The 22758-nt window shown below is 61.2% G+C and overlaps 1 protein-coding gene across 1 annotated transcript in view; it reads right to left on the reverse strand.

Moving 5' to 3' along the window:
• The window catches only part of PXDN (peroxidasin), a 53946-nt gene extending 31472 nt beyond the window's left edge, over positions 1 to 22474 (reverse strand). Inside the window, exons 1-9 of the mRNA XM_039868633.1 lie at positions 22452 to 22474; positions 21401 to 21466; positions 20715 to 20814; positions 10100 to 10202; positions 7545 to 7634; positions 6824 to 6917; positions 6296 to 6367; positions 2992 to 3063; positions 42 to 113 (exon numbers count right to left, since the gene is read on the reverse strand). Of these exons, the coding sequence (XP_039724567.1) occupies positions 42 to 113; positions 2992 to 3063; positions 6296 to 6367; positions 6824 to 6917; positions 7545 to 7634; positions 10100 to 10202; positions 20715 to 20814; positions 21401 to 21466; positions 22452 to 22474 (692 nt within the window). The remainder of the gene's footprint in view (positions 1 to 41; positions 114 to 2991; positions 3064 to 6295; positions 6368 to 6823; positions 6918 to 7544; positions 7635 to 10099; positions 10203 to 20714; positions 20815 to 21400; positions 21467 to 22451) is intronic.
• Between the last annotated feature and the right edge of the window lie 284 nt (positions 22475 to 22758).

Raw genomic sequence — 22758 nt, forward strand, 5'->3', positions numbered from 1 at the left:
GTGCAGGGAGCGGGTCGCAGACGAGGAACGGAACCACTTACAGCCTTTCCAGCTTCGGCAAATGCTGAAATGACTCCGGGTCCAAAGTTTCTATCTGATTAAAGTGCAGGTATCTGGGGAAGTTAAAAATAAAACGGTTTTAGTGATTTTAACTACTTTTTACGGGTCTAGATTTTCTGCTCAAAATTTTTCTAAAGACATTTCAAATGCGTATGTCAACACATAGCCCTTTAGCTTTTCTACTCTGTGAGGAACAGGCAAAGCGGGAAGACTGAACCCATGAAGAACGATCCCGGACTGTGTATGGCTGACAGGCCGGTGGAGCTGGGGGTCAGGCACGCCGGCCAGCACAGCCCACTCTGCCGATCCACTGTGAAAACATCTGGACCTCTCTAGAAGAACGACCAGCACCACCTTCGCTGCAGCACGTGTGTGGAGGCGTGAATACCTCGCTCGCCATTCCTAGCCCACGCGTGGATTCAGCAGGGGTCAGCTCTGCTTTGACACTGAGCATGTGGTGACTGCAGACAGCACTAGGGGAACCCCAGAAGCCACACGGGGTGAGAGGGAGAACACATTTCCTCAAAGGTCCTTTCGGCGTGTGGCTCTCTACTTCTCAGAACTTACGCATTTTAGATACAAGTAATTTCTTCTAATTTTCCTAAATACTTCTTTTTCGCTTTAAAACTTGGTGTTTTTCCTTAAGTAAACCGCTGAGTCGCCTTCTAAGTGGGTCCCGTCCACACAGCAAAGTCCCTGTCTGCACCCCTGCCCCACACATTTCAACTGTCAGGCTCTCTGGGGACACTGGGGACTGACAAGCATGACAGAGGAAAGCGCCAGCTGTCACGGTCCATCACAGCGTAAACAGAATCAGCTTTCTTAAAGCTCGCCCTCCGTCAGGAGACACTTTCACTAACTGTTCTAAATCCTTGTGTCCTCAAGGTCGCCAATCATCACGTGCACACGTCCTGTCCTGCTCACGTGTGAGTCTGCCCCGGGCCAGCTCGCCAGGAGTCCTGAGCCATGACACAGTGACTCGCATCTCTGAGCAGGTGCGAGGCCCAGATGGGCCGGGCTGGGGGTCCGCAGCCTTCGGGCTAAGAGCCGGGTCACTGCGCTGCCTCCCACCACCCTCCTGCCACATCTACCTAGGGACGTGGCCTTAGGGGACGGAGTCAAACGAGACCCTCCACCAGCCGTGTGCAGCAGCTCCAGGCCGTAGCTGGAGGGGCCGACGCGAGGACAGACACACGGAGCAGACACACGGTGTCGCTCAGGGGAGCGGGCAGGGGCAGGGCGAAGCCAGCCGAAGGCAGCAGGGAGCCCCAGCCCACCCGTGCAGTGTGCACGCACACTCAGGCCACCAGGCAGGGCTGACCGATGGGACACAGGGCTCTGCCTTGCAGGCACTAAGAGCCCTCGCCGCCAGGGCTCAGGGACACCTGCAGTGGCCACAGTGCTGGGGACCTTGGGGAGGTCCCCCGGGGAGGAAGCCACGGCAGAAAGCGACCCCCTCTAATCCATGTCCCCGACCCCGGCTGGCACGTCAGGGGCTCCACAGAGCCCGCAGGCCTGGGCCTCGCAGGCTGCCTCCCACCCTGGCTCCAGGGTGCTGTCCCCTCTGGTCTCCGTCTGGCTGGGACAGCGCCCCCTCCAAGGAGCCCAGGGTCTCCAAGGGCTGGAGACGGAGTCAGTGCAGACCCCGCAGTGCTCTGCACACGGCAGGGACAGCACCTAACCCGTGTGCCTGTGGGGTACCCATCTCCCCCCAGGCAGGCCTCCCGAGGCCGGGGCCCCGGCCCTGTGTCTCCATCTCCATCAGATGCTCGGTGACGACAGCTGAGTGGAGCGAAGCCACAGCAGCAGGGACCCGACCACCTGGCCGTGGGCTCCACCGGCAGCCAGGCTCGGGCGCTGCCGCCACCTCCAGGAGGTGCAGCCGAAATCCCTCCTCCAGAGTAACGGGCTCAGCCCGAGGCTGGCTGAGCGTCACCAGCTCTCGCCTTCCGGCCTGTGCCGGCTGCAGGTGCATCGTTTCCCGCTACGGGCTCACTGTCCCCAGTGCACTAGACGCGCGTGGGTGCAGCTCGCGCCCCCGTGAGCCCTCATCAGTGTCTCCCAGCTGTCCCCACGTGTCCCTGCGGTGATCTGAGCGTTCTCGCTGCCCCTCGGGGGCAGAGACCATCAGGACAGCTCAGGGGGCAGCCCCCGCCCGAGGGAGCAAGTGCTCGGCGAGAAACGTGGGTGCCGCGTGTGCTTCAGGGGGTCTCGCGCCCCGCTGGCCGGCAAACACGGAGACAGCTGTGGCCACGGCACACAGTGCCTGCTTCACCACAGCAACTGCTTCCATCCACGGGAGCAAACTGACAGCTGGAGACTCCCTGGGAACTGCTCCGGCTCAGTGACAGACGGCGACAGGCCAAGAAACAAACCCGAGAAACCTCTTTTTCCCGGGAATTCCACTTAAAACGAACAAGCTGACCTCGCAGCGAAGTAGGACTTCGTCCGTGGCCAGAGAAACAACATCCCACACAGTCTAACTAGAAACACGTGGGAAACGTTTATTTTCTCCAAAACGATGACATCATGATGAAGAGAGCCAGCTGGCGTGTGCAGATTCATAAACAGGAAATGGGACAATGACATCAAGCTCCTCGTCCCTCAGGCCCCAATTCTCCCAAACGACCTTAACTTGCTCTAACTGGTTCGCAAGTCTGTCTCTCCTTTAAATCAAGGGCACCATGGATGCAGGGTCAATGGTCTTATTGTCCCTTGTGTTACCAGTTCAAGGCACAGGGCCTGGGGCACAGCGGAGACCAGGAAATCTCTCCCCGGGGCGGATGGTTGGACAGACAGTGAGGCTGACAGCTCGCCAGTCGCTTGCATGCACGGACTCCCTACGCCCCTCAGTCAGGCATGCATCATGCGAGCAGCAGACTCGGTCAGGTCCCTGCCAGGGGCAGAAGAGCAGAAGCGAGGGCCACTTACAGTTGTTCTAGAGAGGAAAGTCCCTTAAACGCTTGCCTGTCAATTGACTGGATCTCATTCTTGTACAAATAGCTGAAACAAGAAACATGAGGGTTAGCGCACACGGGGGGCCCAGCCTCGGGGGACCGGGAGTTACGACCACACGGGGCAGGTTTCAAAACTGAGAATGGTATTAGAGTACACAGTGGCACAGTTCCCCTCACACAGGTCCCTCCCCGCACTCAAAGGGAAATGCAGTGAATCAGAGGGAAGCACTCCCCGCTGGAGGGGGCCCCCCACTATCACACGGCTTTGGAACACGTACAGGCCCTCAGGGCACCGCCTGGAATAGCGGACAACTCGTGGGCTTCACCGCCTGGAGAAGGCGAAACGGCCCCCCACGGTCGTGCACCTCGCACTTATTAAAAGATTCTGTGACCGATGTGGTTTTAAAACATTTGGAAATGATGTAGGGAGTTGACAGCAGGAAGGCTCAATGTGTCTTGAACTATTCACCCACCCGGAACCCACGGTCATAGGCATGGCAGAGTCACGTCACTGGCCCACTGCCTACTTGCGTGTGGCTGCAAGCTAAGAATACTCTTTACATTTTTAAATGGTCAAAACTCTCAAACGAAGAACAGGATTTCATGGTGTAAAAATTATATGAAATTCAAATGTCAGTGTCCACGAAGTTCTATGGGCCCCGGGCCTCGGGCCCCACCCACTCCATTCCTGTCATCCACGGCTGTGGCAGAGTGGCCCACGATGCCCCCAGTATGTACTGCCTGGTCCTTCTCAGGGGATACCTGCCAACTCCAGAACAAACTCATCAAGGACAAAGCCCTTGACATCGTGTATCAGAACCATGGGCATGTGCTCAGTGCGGCTGCCTGCAGCAGAGTTCTGGGCTGGGCGCCGTGTAGGCATGAGGCCGGATTCTGAGATGTCCGCGTGGACAGGTGTACAGAGACACACCCCACACCGCACGCCGCCCCAGGCAGCAGCGACCCTCCACGTGGTCCCCGCAGCTGGGCCCTCAGCCTCCTACTCCGAGGACACGGTACTTCGGCCCAAGGCTGCAACAGTGCCCACTGCACCCCAGGACGATGGGTCCCCCTGCCAAGTAACACCGCCTGGCGCAGGCCTGGCTCACTGCCACAACCCACCCCTGTGAACCTCTGCGGTGATCTCACAAAGGGCCACGAGCCACGAGCCCCAACACGAACCAGGATTACCCGCCTAGCAACAGCCCGCGCACGCCCCAATAGCGCCCCGGTACGGTGGTCACCTCGCCAGGCTGCATGGGTCCAGGCCTGTGCACTGCCACTTACTAGCTGTGTGGCTGGAGTGACGCGAACCTTGTGGGCCTCGGTGGCTGCCATGTGAAATGGAGGGACTGAGCCCCCTACATTGCTGCGACGGACCGAGGCCACACAGGGCTCTGGAGGGTGTGAACTGCCACGCCGGACAGGTACGTGCGTGGGGGGTGGTGGACCGTGGGGGGTCCACACCATTTCTCAGAGACGGGGCACCCCATGGCACCCGTTTGCACGCGCTTTGCAGGGGGAGCAAAGGAACCCTTCTGAAGGCTGTAAAGCCGCTGGGCCACGCGAACCCGTGGGTGCACGCCAGTGTGGCTGAGTCTGCTTTGCCGTCCTGAGGGGCTGTGTGAGACCGCCTCCTAACGCGAAGCGACGACCGACGGCCCCTCACCCCAGAGCTGGCCCTCACCGTCAGGCAGCGCTGGTGACGGGGCCGGCACGTGCCTCGCCTGAGGCAACAGGATCGGCGCAAGGGACGCGCTCGACCTGGCACCGGCCAAACCCGGGTTGAGGTGCCAGTGGACCTCAGAGCAGGTGCCAGACACGCAGCCGTACCCCGCAGCTGCCCGTCAAGCGTGGGGGTGGGACCCGGAGAAGGAGGCTGGTGCCTGGGACAGCCTCATCGGGGGTCCCACCCCTGCGGCTCGGCGCCCCGTCTTCACTGTGGCCATCTTCCGTGACCGCTGACCACTGCAGCCCGTCCTCACCGTGGCCGTCACCCACGACTGCTGACCACTGCACCCTGTCCTCACCATGGCTGTCTCCCATGACCACTGACCACTGCACGGCCCACCCCCAGGTCCCACGGCACCCACCGCCAGTGGGCGTCACGGTGCGTCTGGGTGGGGGAGGGGAAAGCGGCCGCAGCAGGTGCTTTGAGAGCGCACCCATCGGGTTTAAAAAGCGTCATTTAAAAGAGATCGCCTAAGTGGAAATGCAGTGTCTTCAACTCCCTCGCGTCAGACGTATCTGCAGAGACGCAAACGAAGACCAAAGGTGGAACAAAGAGCGAGCCCAGCGCACGCACGCGAGGGACGCTGGCGGGCGGGAGCCACGCCCGACGAGAAGGCCTGGCCCTCGCCTCAAAACGGGTGCGAAGCGCTCGCGATGTCCGGAGTTAAAGACCAGCCCAGTGTGCGGGTGACGTCCACGCGTGACGCTGCCTCACGCCTCCCCGGAAAACGCACTTTACTGCACAGTCCAAGGCAGCTCTGCGGCAAAGAACCACTGACACCTGACACCAGGTTCTAGGACACCCATCGACACCGACAGACGACTCTGCCTCAAAGTCGACGCAGCGAAAAAGCGTTCGGCCGCACATGACGCGGAGCCCCAGCGAGTGGCGGGAGGGGCCCCTCATCAGAGCGGCCCGGGGGTAGGAGCGGATGCTCGGAGCCCGTGAGACACTCCCCGTCTGGTGGGAGCCGGCAGCGCCACCAACTGTCTCCCCTGCCGCTCTCCGCGTTTTGGTTGTGTGCCCGTGAAGGCACGTGCCAGCCCGACCCCCTCGCAGACGTCAACATGAATAAAGCAGCGAAGTCACATGAAGTGACTTAAATAAATAAAACTGAACTGCATAAAGACAAGGAGGTGAAACCCGTGACGACGTGGAGGGGGCAGGAGGCGGCGCTATGCCTGGGTCTGCGGGGCCCGTCTGACCCCCACCCGCAGCCTGACAGCTGGACACCCACACCGACTGACCGCGCGGCGACTGCCTTGGGCCCAGAACGACCTTCGGGGGCCGTGGCCTGAAAGTCCACACTCGCTGCCTCACTCGAGACTCAGTACTGAGCACGGAAGCCCACGCCGTGGAGCCCCTTATACTCACAGCAGCTCGTTCTAGGGCCCTCGGCCAAAATTCCACTCACCTTCTGAAAATAAAACCTCTTTAGATGGATGTATTTACAGAAATTCATCAACGGCATCAAACTTAGCCCGACGATCAAACAGTCCAGACATAAACAACAGAAGGTGTGGGGCAGAGACGTGATGTCACTTACAGGTATTTCAGATTCTCCAGGTCTTCGAAAGAGCCGCCGGGGATGCTCTTGATCTGGTTGTTGTTGAGAAGCCTGCGAAAGTTCCAACGAGAATTAAAAAGGCAACATTTCCGAACCACGCGCATGTGATAAAACATTTCTGTAGCCTTAAAAAACACCATGAAAAGATGAAACACAGACCGTGAGAGCCAGTCTGCTAAACGAACACAGGGAGCAGCACTCACAGGGATCAGCCCTGGGTTCCAAGTTTCCTCAAGAAGTGAGTGTGCGCGGCCCCCGCCCCCGCCCGTGTCTGCGCACAACACACGGCCCCCGTCATCCGGCCATGGCTCAGGTTTTCCACTTCGGCCGGGACTGTGGCCAACTGCAAGGCCTCGCGGAGGCACACGGAACACAGGGGTCCGGCCAGATGCGTCACTCGAGGCGGGCGCTTCAGCCAGGGAGCGGCCAGTGTCACAGGAAGGAGCCGGCGTGCGGAACCGGGGGCCGTGTTTCTCCTGCCAGTCCCGACAGGACGTGTGGACTTACAGCGTATTCAAGTTCCTCAGCCTCCTGAACGCTCCGGGCTGGATCTCCCTGATCCTGTTAAAGCGGAGGTCCCTGTGGAGAGACCGGAGAGAGACTCAGGGGACGTCTGAGGCCACCGCTGCTGTGTCGCTTGGAGACATCTGGTGTCAGACGGTGAGGAGGCACGTAAGAAACGAGACCACATGACCCGCCCCTGGTGAACGCCTCTGACTGAGGCTACTCAGCGTGGGTATCTACCTGGGCGACAGGTCGACGATGTCACCTTACAGAGGTTTAAACAGTCACTACGAAGAGACGAAAATCACATGAACTGCCCGCCCACCCGTCGTCCTCCAACCCAGAGGACAACCGGGTGTCGGTGCGTCGTAGATGAGCACCACAGCCTGGACTTGCACCTACGCGGACAGAGAGACACGGCAGCCGTGCAACTGTGTCAACGCTTCGGAGCTCACGCCAGCGCCCTCGGGAGCCGGCTGTTTACCAGGCCACCCCTTGTGACGTTTTCTGGGAAGTTCAGGCCCCATCTCAGAACCACACAGCTCGTTCAGCACACGAGTGGGGAACAGAAGGCCGAGGCCGGGCCCCCGACCCGCTGTTGCTAGCCAGGGAGTCTAAGTCGGTGAACCGTGCACAAGAAGACCAGGTGTTTACTTTCTGGGGGGCAAAAGGAGGACCTGAACAGCCCAGAACAAACCAAGCCCGTGACACAGTGGACACAGACACTGAGCTGCCAGCCGGCCCAGCAGCAGGAGAGACTCGTGGAAGCCTGAGGGGTCCACCTGTGGGCAGCGCGAGTCAGGGGGCGCTGACCCTGGGGACGGCGGGTCCAGAGACAAAGGCACACAGAGGCGTCTGCGTTTGCCCTCCTCCAGCTTGGATGACAATCTACAATCCTAACACGTATGAAAGACAGTGAAAACAAAACAGAGACGACCTTCCTTACCAAAGAGTCTTAGGAAAATGAAAACTCCTCACTCACAGGCCCGAACCCTTCCAACACAGTTCACAGTCCACAGGGGGCCACGGGGCAGAGGGACTGTGTCTCCCGCGAAATCTCACGCTCTGAGCAAGGCCTCATTTTCAGGCTGGCTTTATGGAGCTGCTCACATGAGAAGTCAGCCAGCAGGGGGCCCGACCCAGTGAGCCTCGTGTCTGTACAAAGGGGGGAAATCGGGAGACAGGCACCTGGGGACCCCATGAAGGCTGGAGTCACCCTTCCACCAAGCAGAGGCGCTGAGGGAGGCCAGCACGGCGCCGGAAGCCGGGCACACGCAGCAGGACCCTGCCCAGGCCCCGCCCACCCCGTGACCCCGGCTTCCGGCCTCCAGGGCTGAGAAGGGTCCGCGCCCCACTACGTGGCCCTGGGCACCGACCAGGGGCCACTGCCCGGAGTCGTGGCGCGGGGTGTCCGTGGCCCTCTTGGGACTGGCCCCTCTAGGCTGGGCTGACGTCATAAGCGACTGATGGAACTAGTCCTCGTTTGTGATCTGACAAAGGGCGTTCACGTTCCTGGGGTTCAGCCCGGGATGGGGGGGCAGCGGTGGGCCAGGCCTCTCGCCTCCTCACCCGGGTCCAGGGCTTGGGAAGGGCTGCTCCCCACCACCCCCAGGCAGCCGGGGTCGCCGTCTGACCCGAGCGCCAGACCCCGGGCCCAGCCTGGCGTGCTTCCTGAAGTTACCACTGCCTGCCCCCGGGAAGGCCCCCGCCCGGCCCCCACACCCCACCTGCCTTGAAACAGACAGGAACGTAATTTACATCACAGTCAGACGCTGCCAGGCTCACCCGGGAGTGCTGGGGGGGCCAGCTCCAGGGTGAGACGTGGCCATTACTCGGGGCGACACAGCTGAGCCTTCGGTATGAGCCGGGCCAGCTCTTACCCCGGATACGCAACACGGGCGTCACAGGGCCAACACAGGGCCCCCTCCCTGGAGGGCCAGGCTGCGGCCCAGCTCACGGCAGAGCTGGCTCGGATGTCACCTAATGGAGAGCCCAGCCCTGTGCGCAGAGTGAAGAGGGCGCCTGGTCACTCTCAGCCTCCCGCCCATAGAACTCAAACAACGGGGGAGGTGACGGCCAGAACCACCCGAAAACCAGAGACAAACAGACGGGCGTGAGGGGCTCGGCTCCAGCCATCGACCCGCACACTAGGCAGAAGGCAGCAAGGCCGCGAACCCGCCTCCCACCATGCCAAACCCACCGTAGGCCTGAAGTCGGGGCCGCGGACACAGCAGCCCCCACACGCCGGCCCCAATCGGATGCGCTGGCAGAGGATGCTCAGCGAGGGTCGGCGCCCTCGTATGAAACGCGGAATTTAACTGTCATCAGTAACTCGAATGCTGAGGACGAACAGGAGTGAAAGTCCTCCTAAAATCAACCTGTTTACTTCTAGTTTTTCAGAGAAACTACTAAAAAGCTCAGAATTCTGTGTGTGGGTCACATCCCACTGCTTTGGACGCTGCTTTTTATGGCTCGTTTTCAGTCACATGAGGCCCCTGCTCTCCTCGCAGCCTGGGGAAGACCCACAGGTGCCCGCCCAGCCAGCCCAGGGCGAACGGGAGACTCTTAGCGGAAAAGTACAAATGACAAAAGACCCAATTTAAGACAGAGATTCTAGAACTGACACACGCAGAAATGGAACTCTCACCCCGGGAGTGTTCCCGGGGTGCTTTCGGTCCCCACCGGGGGACTCCCCTGGGGCCCCGTCCCCTCCTGTCCCCTGCGGCAGCCTCTCCGCCAGCGAGGGACGGGCAGTGCCGCCCCCTCAGCACACGGAACGAAGAGCCAGGATGACGGGCAGCAGGGCACGTAGACACTGGGACACAGGACCGGGTGGATGCGCCTTCCGTGTCAGCGAGCCCAGCAGAAAATCACACGCGAGGGAGGCAGCGGTGAGCACGGCAGCGTTCGGGGTGCGGCGTCGGGGCGGCCGCACGCCTGCGCCCGAGCACAGACCTGGGACCCCCACGGGGCAGGGACACAAAGAGGAACAAAGCAAGACAGCCCGAGGTGGGCTCCCGCCCGCTCGTCAGCCCCAGAGCTGGGAGGGGCTCCTTGCTGAGTGTCACCTGAGCCTCTGAGGAGACAAGAAACAGGACAGGGTCCCCCGGGAGAGCGAGGTGGAGCTGGGACCGAGCCAGGCTGTGCCCCCAGGCGTCGGAGCTCTGCGGGGCCTTCGCGTGCCCACTCTTGGCAGTGCCGCTGTCCCCTCCTGTTTGGTGGCAGGCAGGTGGCACGCTGCCCGGAAGCAGCGGCAGACTGGCCAGGCTCACCTCTGACCTCTGCTGGCCACGTGACCCTGGGCAAAGGCCCGGGGCTCGGGAGTCTCAGTGCACTCGTCCACAGCACACGGTGGTGGCACCGCCACGTGCTTCACGGAGCACTGTGAAGACGATGCGCAGCACGATGAGCCAAGCCTGAAACTCTCACGCAGGCTCGGGCTGGGGACACAGCCGGCGGCACCGACGCCCCACGAGGAAGGAGGCTCGGCCGCAGGCCCCGTGCGTGTAGGGACCCCCTGCCCCGGTGCAGCGCGGCGCTCCTCCCGCCGCCCGCCGGGACAGTTCGCACAAGTGGGCCAGCTGGCGTGAAATCACCCGGCCTAACGGGACGACCTGGGAGGGGACGCCCGGCCTCGTCCCCCAGCTGGCCTCCGCCCTCCTCATCCGGCGGCTGTCCCTGACACCTGTCTCTCCTTGGCACGCTCCGGATTTGGTTGACGTGCGTGCACCCATGGGAAAACGGTTTCCAACTTTAAGGTAAAACACAAAACCGTCCCAAATTTCCCCTCACACGGCTGTGTGAGGGTCCCCTCGTCCGTCACGCCAGCTGAGGTGACTACGGGACAGAAGAAGGTGCCAGCTGGGGCAGCCTCATCCCACAACACGGTAGCACCAGCTCCGGGCGAGGAAGGTCTGGCTGTGCGGATCCCGCAGCAGTCCCGTCCACCCGGATCCAAGGCCCCAGCATGGGTCAGGGGCCTCTGGACGGTTCAAACACTGTCCGCCCCAGGCCATCTGATTCCGCTGGCCTCAGCGGCTTTTCCTGACCAGCAACCAAGTCCCCGAGAACAATAGGCTCCCCACACAAATAAAAGGACTTCTCCGTTCTGTCCTGCCCCCGCCCGAGGTCTTTGTAAATTCCTCCTGGAAATCAACTCAGGACCCCAGAATGACCTAATTTACGCCCAGGGTGAAAGCCTAGGAACCAATCACCAACCGTGGGTGCGCAAAAGTTCTTCCTAGCAGCACAAAGTCTCGTGCAGAAGAAATCCCGGACCAACACATCAGGGCACAACCAGAGTGGCACTTGCCGAGGGCTGTCTCAGCCACTGGAGACCGAGGAGGCTGCCATTAGAACAGAAGGACAAAGACGCACGGCACCCACGGAAGAGAACGCCAAATCACAGCGTGGGAAACGCGGCAGGAAACAGACCTGTTCTTTGTTTAGTAAACGAAGTGAAACGTGGAGAGAACAGCAGATTTTAAACACCTTTGTAATGCGTCCACTTAATGCCATGTGTGGATGGCCTCTGCATCCTGACTTGGCCATTTACAGGTCCCACACGTACCCGCACACAGCAGGACGGGAGGGTGAGACCATATCACGTTAAATTTTTAGATGCAATTTTGTTATTACTTTTTGAAGCTATTCTTATTCTTTAGAGATACCTACTAAATGCAGATGAGATTTTCAAACTGTAAAAACTAAAAAACAAATGTTTAGTTAAAAATAATCGATCTCGTTTACAGTGAACAAATCAAGATCACCAGCTTGATGCACAACGTGACGGTCAAGGTTAACACTGTTTGTTTACTCACGTGTTCGTCCACTAACGTATTTCCAAAGCTGAGGATGAAAACCAGATGCTCCTCTGCGAAATGAGCTTCCCTCGCCTTCCAGGCCCAGAGACGCCTTCTGCAGGTCCTTCCTTGCACACACACGCGAGCACAGGCGGCGCCCAGCCCCTGCCACACTCACTCCTGCTGCTGGCAGTCATCAGTGACAGACGGTTGTCCACCAGGCTGTCCACGGCGCTGCCTGCAGATGGGTCCCCTGGCCCAAAGCTGCTGGTCTCTCTGCTCACAGCAGGGAAGGCCTGACCTCGGCCCTCTCCAGGATGTCCCCACCCCACGCCCAAACTCTGGCTTTTGCCTGTGGCTCCCAAAGCCAGCAGGGGGCTCTCCCACTCGCAGCAAAGGAAAATCAACTCCTTCAAAGTCCAAGTTAAATTAAATAACCACATTTCCACCTGTGGACACCTCGCGGAGACCAGGGCCCTTGGGTTGCAGTTAGGGCCTGCACACGGTGCTGCTCGGGTCATTTGTGGCCAGCCCAGGGAGGTCGGGGGCCTCGTGCTCACCCCCGAGCTTCACGCCCACGGGGACACCGGCGAGAAAGGCGCGGGAAGGGGCTGCGGGTGCTGAGCGAGCCCTCTGACCCACAAGGGCGCCCCCGGGTGGCCGTGTCCCACGGGAGGGGTCCATCAGGGCAGGTCTGAGCCAGGCCGCAGTCGCCGCCCGCCGCGCACGCTCGGAAGCCAGGCCTCCTGCGCATGCGCCCTGACGCAGACGCGCCGCCCCGCGGCCCGTGGGGCCCGCGCGGCCCGCCAGAAGGGGACCCCGGAAGGCGCCGGCGGTGCCGTGTGCGCTGCGGCCGCTCACCTGCCACTCCCAGGGTGGGGACACGCGCCGACCTCGGCAGCCCGGCCCTTTTCGCCACCTAGAAAGCAGCTGCCCAGCGCACATCGGCGGTGACCATGTCCATGGAAACTGACCGGCGCGAGCTGAGCGGGCCCGGGGCCGGCTAACCGGGTCCCCTCGCCGCGTGCGATTTCAGCGGAGACGCAGAGACAGGCGCTGGGGCGGGACGGCGGGGCAGGTGGGGGCCAGGTGGGGGCGTGCGACCTCCCGTCGCGGCACCGGAGCGAGCACGCGCATGTGCAGCGCGGAGATGCGTCTGCGCCGCAGGGTCGCGGGCTGTGGGTGGTGGAGGTTTTCTCCTTAGCGCTTTAAAAATCTTACCGAGTCGTCTCACATAATAAGTGAAAGACGTTTTTCTTTTTATGCTTTAAGACAAAGTAATCAAGCATTTTTCCAGACTATTTTGGGCATCGGGAGGCCCTGCACAGGGAGAGGCAGCTGCAGACCCTGACTGCCCGAGTCCCCAGCCTCCGTCCACGTGTCCACGCTCGGGCTGCCTTCGCTGTCCGCTTCCTTGGAGCTGTGCTTTCTTGGCCCCTCTGGCCCCTCCTGCTGCTTCAGCCCCGACCCCCAGCTACTCCCTCCCTTGCTCTGATCCAGGTCCAGCTCTCCAGAGACAGAGCCAGCCACCTGCTGGGTGAAGCCTGCCCTTAAGTAACTGGTCAGCACATGGACTGGCCATCCCTAGTCAGGCACCTGCCCAGATCCAACCAGCTGTGGCCCGGAGGGCCAGAGGCACGTGACAATCAGCCAGGACACATCATGGGTCAGGGGCCCTGGAGAAACAGAACCAGCAGTGGAGAGAGGCCAAGAGGAAGTGGGGAGAGCGAGGTGCAGAGAAGCCCCCAGGGACTGGCCTCCCGGAGCATGGGGGCCGGCATGTCCACCCGCTGCAGGCCGGAGACCAGGGAAGGGGCCGCCACCCCAGGTGGGGGTCAGCCTCTCTCTCCTAAGCCTTTCGACTAGTTGGGCAAGGCCCACCCACCCTGAGGAGGCTGATCTGCTGCGCTCAAAGTCTACTGATTTCAATGTTAACTTCATCCAAAAAATGCCTTCACAGAAACTTCTAGAATACCTGACTAAATATCTGGGCACAGTGGCCCAGCCAAGCTGACGCATCAGATTAACCAGCGCAGACCCCAGGCACGGTGGTACGTAGCTGACTCGGGGCACTAAACTCTACGCTTTGAACTGGACAGGTTAACAGAGGCTGCTCCCGCCAAGGGGCAGAGCAGCTCTCAGCCCGTTCTCCCACTGGGCACACGTCCAGGACACAGCCACCCGGCAGGCAGAGTCACCCTCAGCATGAATGGAGCCCAAGAAGTGACCCACTTCTGTCTTGCAAAAGTGACTGGCTTTGGCTTGTTTTCCTCAAGGCCTCAGGCCAGGCTTGTGGTTAGCCACCTCCGGGAAGGGGCTGGCCTGTCAGATGGAGCCAGCAGCCGGCGACCCCAGCAGGTACTGTCTCCCGGTGGCTCCGAGCGCGTCTGGCCCAGGGGCGTCCTACACACAGAAATCACATTTCCAGGAAGATAAGAAACGCAACCCGAGAAACATCCTTAGTGTCAGATGAGAGTGTTTCGCCAATCAGCAATGTCGCAGGACGAGAGGTGAGAGACAGACCACGGACTCGAAGGCGCTGGCTGACAACGGACGGGTCTGGGCCGGGCTGGCAGGAAAGGCTCTGCGGGAGGGGACACACGGGAGCCCTGAAGGAGAACAGGGCAGACCCCGGCCGAGGCAGCTGAGCGCGCTCCGCGTGGCCCTCGGCCTGCAGTCACAGCCATACCGAGTTCCAGCCGGACCCTCTGTGATGCCAGCGCCCCGTCTGTGTGCGTCTCCGGGGTTCTCGTGGGCTTGTGATCCTGGCCTGGCGAAGTGGGGGCTCTGACGCAGCACCCACTGTGTGGTGACCGGGCCCACCTCTGGCATCCAGGTGCCAGCGGGCAGGGTCCTGGGGACAGACCGTTTCCTGTCCAGTTCCATTCTTTCAGGAACCAGATAAAGAGGCTGCGGGACACAAAACTCCAGAAACTTTAGAAGATGCGAAGGCTTCACTAAGACCAAAGAGAACCAGGAAGCGGGCCTTGGGCCAGTGCCTTCGGAGCCCAGGAGGAAAGGGGCTGGGGTCCCCAGCACCTCCTGCTCTCTGGCCCTCCAGCTGGCCCACTCCCACCCCCAAGCCCTGGGGAGGGCACGCTGCAGCAGCCACGGGCTGCGGCAGCACAGAGCCCTGCTCGCACGGTACGGCCCGCACCACTGGTCAGCCTCGCATCCTGGGCCTCTGGACGCTGAGCACCTGACATCTGTGAATCCAGCACCAGTGACTGACACGACGAGGACTCCAGTGATGAGGGAGGAAGCGAGGGAGAGGTGACCGGTGGGCAGATGCATGGACGGATGGGTGGGTGGATAGATGCATAGGTGGGTGGGAGAGTAGGTGGATGGATAAATGGACAGATGCACGCGCACGTAAATGAGTGGACCAGGTAGGTGGTTATGGGTGAAAAGATGGATGGCCGGATGGGTGCACAGACTCATGAGTGAATAGATGGAGAGATGGATGGGGGGTGGTTATGGAAGGATGGATGCATGGATGGATGGAAGAATGAACGTATGGATGGATGGACAGACGGACAGATGGGTGCGCAGATGGATAGATGGATGTATGGGTAAGCGGATAAAAGAAAAGATGGATGGATGGATGGAAGGAAGGAAGGAAGGGTGGATGGAAAGGTGGGTAGTTACGTAATCCAAGGGCGGACGGGTGGATAGATGGGGTGACACAGGCGCTGACCTAAGAAAATGATACAACCAAAAAACATGCTCAAGAAAACAGATGCTCAGAACTAACATCTAGCCTCTTGTTGCCATGCCAACACAAACATCCCACACATCTGAAAAAGCAACAACGATGACTAACTGTATCCACATTAATTGCTATTTTTAAAAGTTAAAGTGCTGCTCAGCTGGTTATATTTTTTCAGAAATATTGTTTTACTCCAGGAAGTGACAAGGCTAATCTACGCTCTTTCCTTAAAGGAAGCTGTGACGAGGAAGAAAAGCATAAATTTAGCAAGAGCTTCAGATAAACCACAGCCCTTGTACCCCTGGTGGCACACACTGTCACACCTGTCCCCTACCACGTCCTTCTACGACATGTCTGAGTGAGGAGTCTGCTGCCGGAAAGCCGTGAGAGAAAGCGTCACCCTGAGCCCCCGCCACCGGACGAAGCCCCCCACCCTGCCCCTGCTCCGTGCTGGCCTTGCGTTCACCCAGAGACACCTGGGATTTCCGCTTCTCTTGACTTAATTCTCAGCAAGTAATAAACATGGGCCTGCACGGGAATGCACTCTAGGGGGCCGGGAGAGGGGGCAATGCGGGCCCCAGGGCGCTCCTGGGTCTCTATGGGGCCGGGGACCCCGTGCTGCTCAGCGCCTGGGTCCGTCCTGCTCTGGTGGGAAAACTGCGTCTGGGAAGCACTGAGCTCTCGGTGGACTTTCCCGTTTGCATCCCACGCATCCGCTTCAGTTGGAGTGGGCGCACAAAACAACGGGACAGTCACGGCCTGTGAGCCCGCAGCCCGCGCTCCGTCACATGTTCCGCCCGTAGCCCGTGGGCCCAGCGGGGATCACGCTTCCTCCTCGGGTCTCCGTGCACAGCCCACGTTTGACTCTGCACGAGCCAGGAAATCCAGGTGGCGATAATGAAACAATAGCTTCCACGGCTAAAAGCCTCCGCTCCGCCAGGCCGCGGGCGAGGAGACCTGCACATATGTCCCTCGGGATGCCCGGAGCGCCCCTGCTGGGAAGCCGAGGCTTCCGGAGGGACGTGGCTTGCACGCGGTGCATCAGAGGGCACACAGCAGGACCCAGCGCGGGCTGCCCACGCCCCGGCCGCCCCGGACACTCGGCTGTCAGGCTCTGTGTGCAGACGTCTCAGTCTGGGGCTGGACGTGCCCCCAAGGACAGTCTCCGTGACATCACCTGTGGAGTCTGGTGCGGATCACAGACACGTGCTCCAAAGTCCTCCAAAAATAGACGAGATGGCCTTTTGGAGGTACTGGTCACCGGAGCAGAAAAGTGGAAATAAAGAAATGACCCACACTAAGAACCTGGTTAAATAAATTTACAGTTTCAAACAAACACGTATCAAGTGGCCGTGAACGACGGTGGCACAGACCTCTGATTATGGCAGACACATGGCCACATGTGTCACCAGGCTCCAAGATATGTGACACCCACTACAGCACCAGGTGTCAACCATGACCCGATTTTTTAAGATAGATAGGTAAATGGTAAATAGATAAATAGGTGATAAATGCTAGATGATTTATAGACAACAGACGTGACAGATGCGCACAGAACTGTATGGACATCCGACCACGTTAACCGTTTCTTTTAATTAGAATGTATTTGTTTCGTTTATCTGTATTTTCACATTTTCCTACCGTGAACACATAAGACTTGCATGGAAGTATTTTGAAAGTACGTTTAAAATGACGGGACGCTGCAGCGAGGGGCTCAGGGCAGGCTCCCCATCCCCGGGGCCAGCACGGCCTCGGCTGTCTGCGTCCGAACGGGAGCCGAAAGCCGGTGCTGAGGGCAGAGGCGGCACGGCCCCCAGAGGTGGCGGTCTGCATGGGGCTCCAGCATCCGGGGGGGAAAGCAGGAAGGATGGGGCCCTGGGCCCGACAGGCAGGCGGCAGGGGCCCGGCGACACCCGGCAGGACACAGCGCCCCAGGCCCCCAACTCGGACTTCCTCCCGGTAACCCTCTGGCCCCTCGCAGCCCCACTGTGACTCCCTGAATTCCCCAGGACCCACGAACCCCAACCCGCCCCTCGCCCCGGAGAGAAGGCTTCGGAGAAGCGACTGTGGGTGACGATCACGAGGCTGATGGTTACCCTGGGAGGCTTTCTGGGGGGGACGACGCCCTTAATCCCCAAGCCAAAAAATTCTCCGTCACGAGAGGGAGCGCGCTTCCGGCCCACGGTTCTCGTCCCGGTATCTGCCGCAGGGCACAGTGGGGGCCGGGCTGGGCGGCGGCGGAAGCTGCCGGAAGCCCGGGCACACTGGCCGCTGGGACGGCACCACCGCCGGCTCGCGAGCCCTGGGCTGGACGAGCCACACACGCCGAGGAACTGACCGCGAAGGTGCCTCGGGGTCCCACACACGAGCCACAACCCCCCAGCTGCCCAAACGTCACTTCCGCGTCCTGGCCACTCCCCAGGCCCCGGCGCCCAGGCTGGGACAGGGGACCAGAGCCACCACGCTGTGAGCAGCGGTGTCGTCACCTCCCGGCACCTTCTGTGTCCCCTTCCGAGACAGCCCCGCGGGCAGGGACGCGGGTGGCAGGGCTGCAGGATGAGCACGGCCCAGGTCCCCAAGCCACTGTTTCAGCCAACACTGTCTCGAAGGGCCAGATGGTGACCATTTTGGCTGTCACACCTGCCCGACTTCACCTTTGCCATCAGAAGGCAGCCACGGACCACATGCAGAAGGAGGGCTCAGCCCCTGTCTGCACACCAGCCCCTAGTGGGCAGCCGCCCCACCCCTGGGGGCTGGCCGGCTAAGAGCACAGCCTCCAGCGACCGCTGACCGGCCGTCCCGGATGCCGGCCGCAGGCTCTGCTGAGCGAGGCCGGGCCCCACGCTGCCAACTCCGAGGCTCTGGGCTGTTCATCACGGCAGCCAGAGCAGACCGCCCCGCTGCCCGCCGGGGATGCAGGGTGACGAGAGCCAAGTCCTTCGGTCTGGACCTGAGCCTGTGAGCTCTGCCACTACGTGACTCCGACCGTTACCTACTGCTTGCCAAAGGTTTTTAAAAATCACCAAAACTAAGTGAGCAGGACTCCGCTTTGGCAAAGACGGAGTAACTTACTGTCGTGTCTGAGCCACCGAGAGGCTGGCAAGACACGTGGAACCACTGTTTTCAGGACGCTATCCGTGGGTCAACGGGGCACACACACCTGAGACACTGAGCGTGAACCAGGAGCCACACGCTGTCCCGGTCACCGCCAGAGAGAGGGGCCTGCACATCCAGGGGCCGAGGCCGCGGGACAGAGACAGAGACAGACGCTGACTGCTCCGGCGAGGGGGGGGGGCGGGCACCCCAGGGCCCCCCGGGCCGAGTGTCCGGCCGAGCCCCGGCCAGCAAAGAGTGCAGCCAGCCGGAGCAAAAGGGATAAAGGCCAGAGCAGAAATCAGCAGCACAGGAAACAGCAGCAGAAGAGAAAAGTCACCGAATCCAAAACCTGGGCTTTTGCAAAGGTCGGCAAAGTGGATTAACCTGCGGGTGGGCTGATGAGGACACGAAGACACAGCGCGTAGCACGAGGGACAGAGGGTGACAGCGCCAGAGTCTCAGGTCTTAAGAGGATCATGAGGACAACTTCGCGGGGACATTCCAGCAGCCAGGTGACACGGACAGTCTGCCAAAGCCCACTCGGGAGGCAGGAGCTCCCGGCCAGCCCCGGGCAGCCGGCTGAGCACAGGGCTCCCCGGCGCCCCCCAGCTGTGTCCGCTCTCCCAGGCTTGGGGCCCCCACCCCCTGGGGGGCCAGGCTCACACGCCCGTGAGCAAACAGACATTCCAGGAGCAGAGGCAGCAGCCCCAGGGCCAGCAAACCTGGGGCGAGGGGCTCATTATCCTGACGGAGGCCAGGGCGTCACCCCTTCAAACACGGGCCCTTCCGGAACACTGGCTGTGCCTCAGCATGGCCCTTTCCTTACCAAAAATTCTCCCAAAGGACAAAAGGGGACAACGAGCGGCAGAGGACAGGTGGGCTCAGGTGGGACAGCCGGTCTCACAGGCCAGCCCCTGGCTGTGTGCCCGGGGGGACATCAGATGTGGAACACGGATCCACCGAAAAGAGTCTGCGTGAATCCTGGGCGGGGGGGGGTGCGGGCAGGAGCACCCTGGGGACAAACAGGGTGGTAGGTCCACTCCTCATCTAAGGCCTCTACTGAGTTCTTGGGGGATCGCCCCCCACTTCTCCACAGAAGGGTGCTGAGAAACAGCGCAGAAGGCCACGGTTTCCGGAGTAAACGCGTCAGCAACTTACTGGGACCAGGACGCGAACTCCCACAGGGAGAAGGGCCCAGGATGGCTCACGACCGGGGGAGGGGACCCGAGACTCGGCTCATGAATCAGCCAACGCAGTCACACTTAACTTGCTGCCATTTCTGACGTCACACGAGTAACCGTTTGGAGGAGCCAGCTCCTGGGGCTTCCCGTGTGTGGACCTGCGCACCTGAGAAGCCCAGTGACCGGGCCCAGAAAGGCTCGATTCCTGCCATTGAAAATCAGCTTCAAGAAAGAGCTTCAGCTGTGGACGACGTAACCTGAGCAGCAGTCACACCTCAGATAAACCTCATCACTATGATGCAGCCACTGCGAAAGCGCGATGACGTTTTAAACGCTAAACAGCCGTCGTCCACCCAGCGACACACTTATCCCCAGGCGGCAAGTGGGGCTTAGCGCTTCGGCAGCCCGAGGCCAGTCCAGCCGGAGGAGGCTACTGGCCCACACGAGACACACGGTGACACCCGCACAGCATGGCATCGAATCGGTAAAGTTCAACTGCTTTTAGACTGAATTCACCAAAACAGATATTTTTAAATAAACCTCACTTTCTCGTGTACCCCAAAAGTGTCATGGTTAAAATGCTCAGTGAACCTGGACGGGGCCCTGAAGTCACCCACATGCAGGGCTGAGGCCACAGCCCCTGAGTGGCCTCTCCGAGCCCACATAGCAGGCAGGACCCGGGGGGCCCAGGGCCCGCTCCCAGCCCTGGCTTCGGGCCGCGGGGGCTCTGCGGGGGCCGCCAGCTCACTCCTTCCCCAGCCGCATTTATTCCAGCTCTTCTGGTCCAGGGCACGAGGAAAGCCGGGCAGCCCCGTGGGAACTGCCAGCTTCTTCCTCGTGCCCAAACAGAGGCGGAGATCAGCTCAGGAGACGGGACTCTGCTGCTGCTTTTGCCGGCATTCTCCACGCTGAGCCCGTGGTCGGGCGGGGCACAGCCTGTCCAGCCTGCTCATCGTCCACTTGTTATCTTCCTGGAGGCGACGGCCCCCGCTCGCCCCCAGCCACAGCGGAGCCGTCCATGGCTTCAGAAGCAGGCCGGGCTCCAGGCCCGGTGGGCAAGGCCTCCGGCCCCAGTGGTGTGGACAGCGGATAATCGGGTCTGCTCACGCAATCCCAGGACCTTCGTGTGAGCACCAAGGGCCGTTCGCTCTCCTGCTGATGCTCTGTGGCCCTCACGTCACCACCGAGGGGACGCTGAGCCAGAGACCTAAGGAGAGGAGGCGGCTGAGGGTCGTAGCGAAGCCATGTCGTGACGACGAAGCCAGGTGTGGAGTCAGAGCTGCCTGCCACTGAGGCTTTCTGCTGCCCCTATTTCTGGCCCCAGGGCCTGACATCCAGACGCGGCCGAGCCTGCAGCTTTCCCAACGCAGCTTTCAGACACCAGCTCGCGAATCACCGGGCGCACTCCCTGGAGGCACCGGCCCACTCCTGGCATCCTGGAACACCGAGGGCCGGTCCCCTTGGAACACGGCAGGACGGGCGTCTGCGAGCTAGCCGCCGGCACTCAGCCACGGGGGGTACCTGGTCCCTCATCCCGAGCAGAGACGACAGCCACCCCCCTGTCCCTGGGGACTGCGGTAAGACCCCCAGTGACGCCTGAGGGGGCACGCAGCACACGCCGTGCGTGCTGTGTCCTGGACACGCGAACCTGTGACAGTGTCATCGACGACGGGCACAGCGGGAGATGAACAGTGATAACCAGCGGAAAAACAGAACCGTCGTCACAACATGCTGTGGTGACAGCGACCTGATCGCGGCCTGCCCCTCACAGGACCGCACTGCACGGCACTCACCTTGTCACCTCGAGGAAGCGCCGCTGGCTTCTCGGCGGCACATCCAAGTTGCCGGCATCAGCCGACCTGCGGCTCCGGCCATCGTCAGGTGGATGAGGGGGACGTGGGACGAGGACTGTGACGCATCGCTACCAAGCGGCCGGACAGGGGCTGCGTCCTGTCCCAAGGCGACGAAGCTGGACTGAGTGGGACCCCACACTACTCACAACGGCAGCCGGAGGCCAGTCCAGCCGGAGGCGGCTACTGGCCCACACGAGACACACGGTGACACCCGCACAGCATGACCACAGAGGCGCAGGGCGTCTGAGCCCCCGCACCCGCCCCCCTGCAGGCCCACGCGGCCACATTCCCGGCTGGACCCGGGACTCCGTGTCCAGGGCTGGCACACTCGGCAGGCGGTCAGGAATGAGGAGTGTGGACACCGCCTGGCATGGACCGTGCCCTGGGGAGGTGGCCTCTCCCTGCCCCTGCGGCCCTGTGGCCCGTCCAGGGCTGCTCGGCAGTGGTGTCACCCTCCAGGGCCCAGCCCGGGCCTCGGCCCCAGCCACGCCTGCGCCAGCGCCAGCGCTTCCTGTCACGTGGACAGCAGTCTGAGCTGGCTCGGTGGCTTTGGAAGGGCTTGGGCTGTGGGTGCGGGTCATTCTGAAGAGCGGCTTCCCATGATCTCACAGCGGAGGTGACGGGGGCGAGACGGGGCGGGAGAGGGAGTGTGGGAACCCCAGGGCGGGTGACGGAAGGACACAGGCTGGCTTCTCACTGTCACGGCGACAGACCCGCTGTCGTGTTGAACGGAGTGTGACGGTCCAGGTGGAGGCTTCTGAGCAGAGCTGACCCGCGAAGCCCCAGCCCGCGCCCCTCACTCCGGAAGCTGCTTCTAGAACCCCAGCTTACGCTTCCCAGCTGGCCTGACTCGAGGGCCACCCCAAACCTCGATCCCAGGTGGTCTTGAACCCTTATTTTCTGCAGCCCAACCTGAAGTCAAAACAACCCAGCGTCAGGCCTGGCTCAACTCCACCCCTGAAAACACTGAGGGGCGGGAGGTCCTGCTTACCTCCCAGCATCCCAGCTGACCATTTCCGGGAGCAAGTGACGCTGGCGACTAGAAGACTGACTTTGGGGATACTTTGTCTCCAATTTCTACCAACACTCAAACAGAAAACAACAGCGACCGTGAGGGCAGGGCCTGGGGGGGGGCTGAGAGCGATCCGCCATTTCCGCACGAGAGGCGCTGTGACTTCGGCCCACCAGGCAGACAGAACGCCGCGACCAGCCACATGACATCCCAGAGCTGGCCTCCTCTTCCTCACTCCCTGCACCCCGGGTGTGCCCAGGGACGGTCCCCGCCTGTCACCACTGCC

The sequence above is a fragment of the Pteropus medius genome, unplaced genomic scaffold (genome assembly GCF_902729225.1).
Source record: "Pteropus medius unplaced genomic scaffold, Ma_sr-lr_union100, whole genome shotgun sequence".
NCBI lineage: Eukaryota > Metazoa > Chordata > Mammalia > Chiroptera > Pteropodidae > Pteropus > Pteropus medius.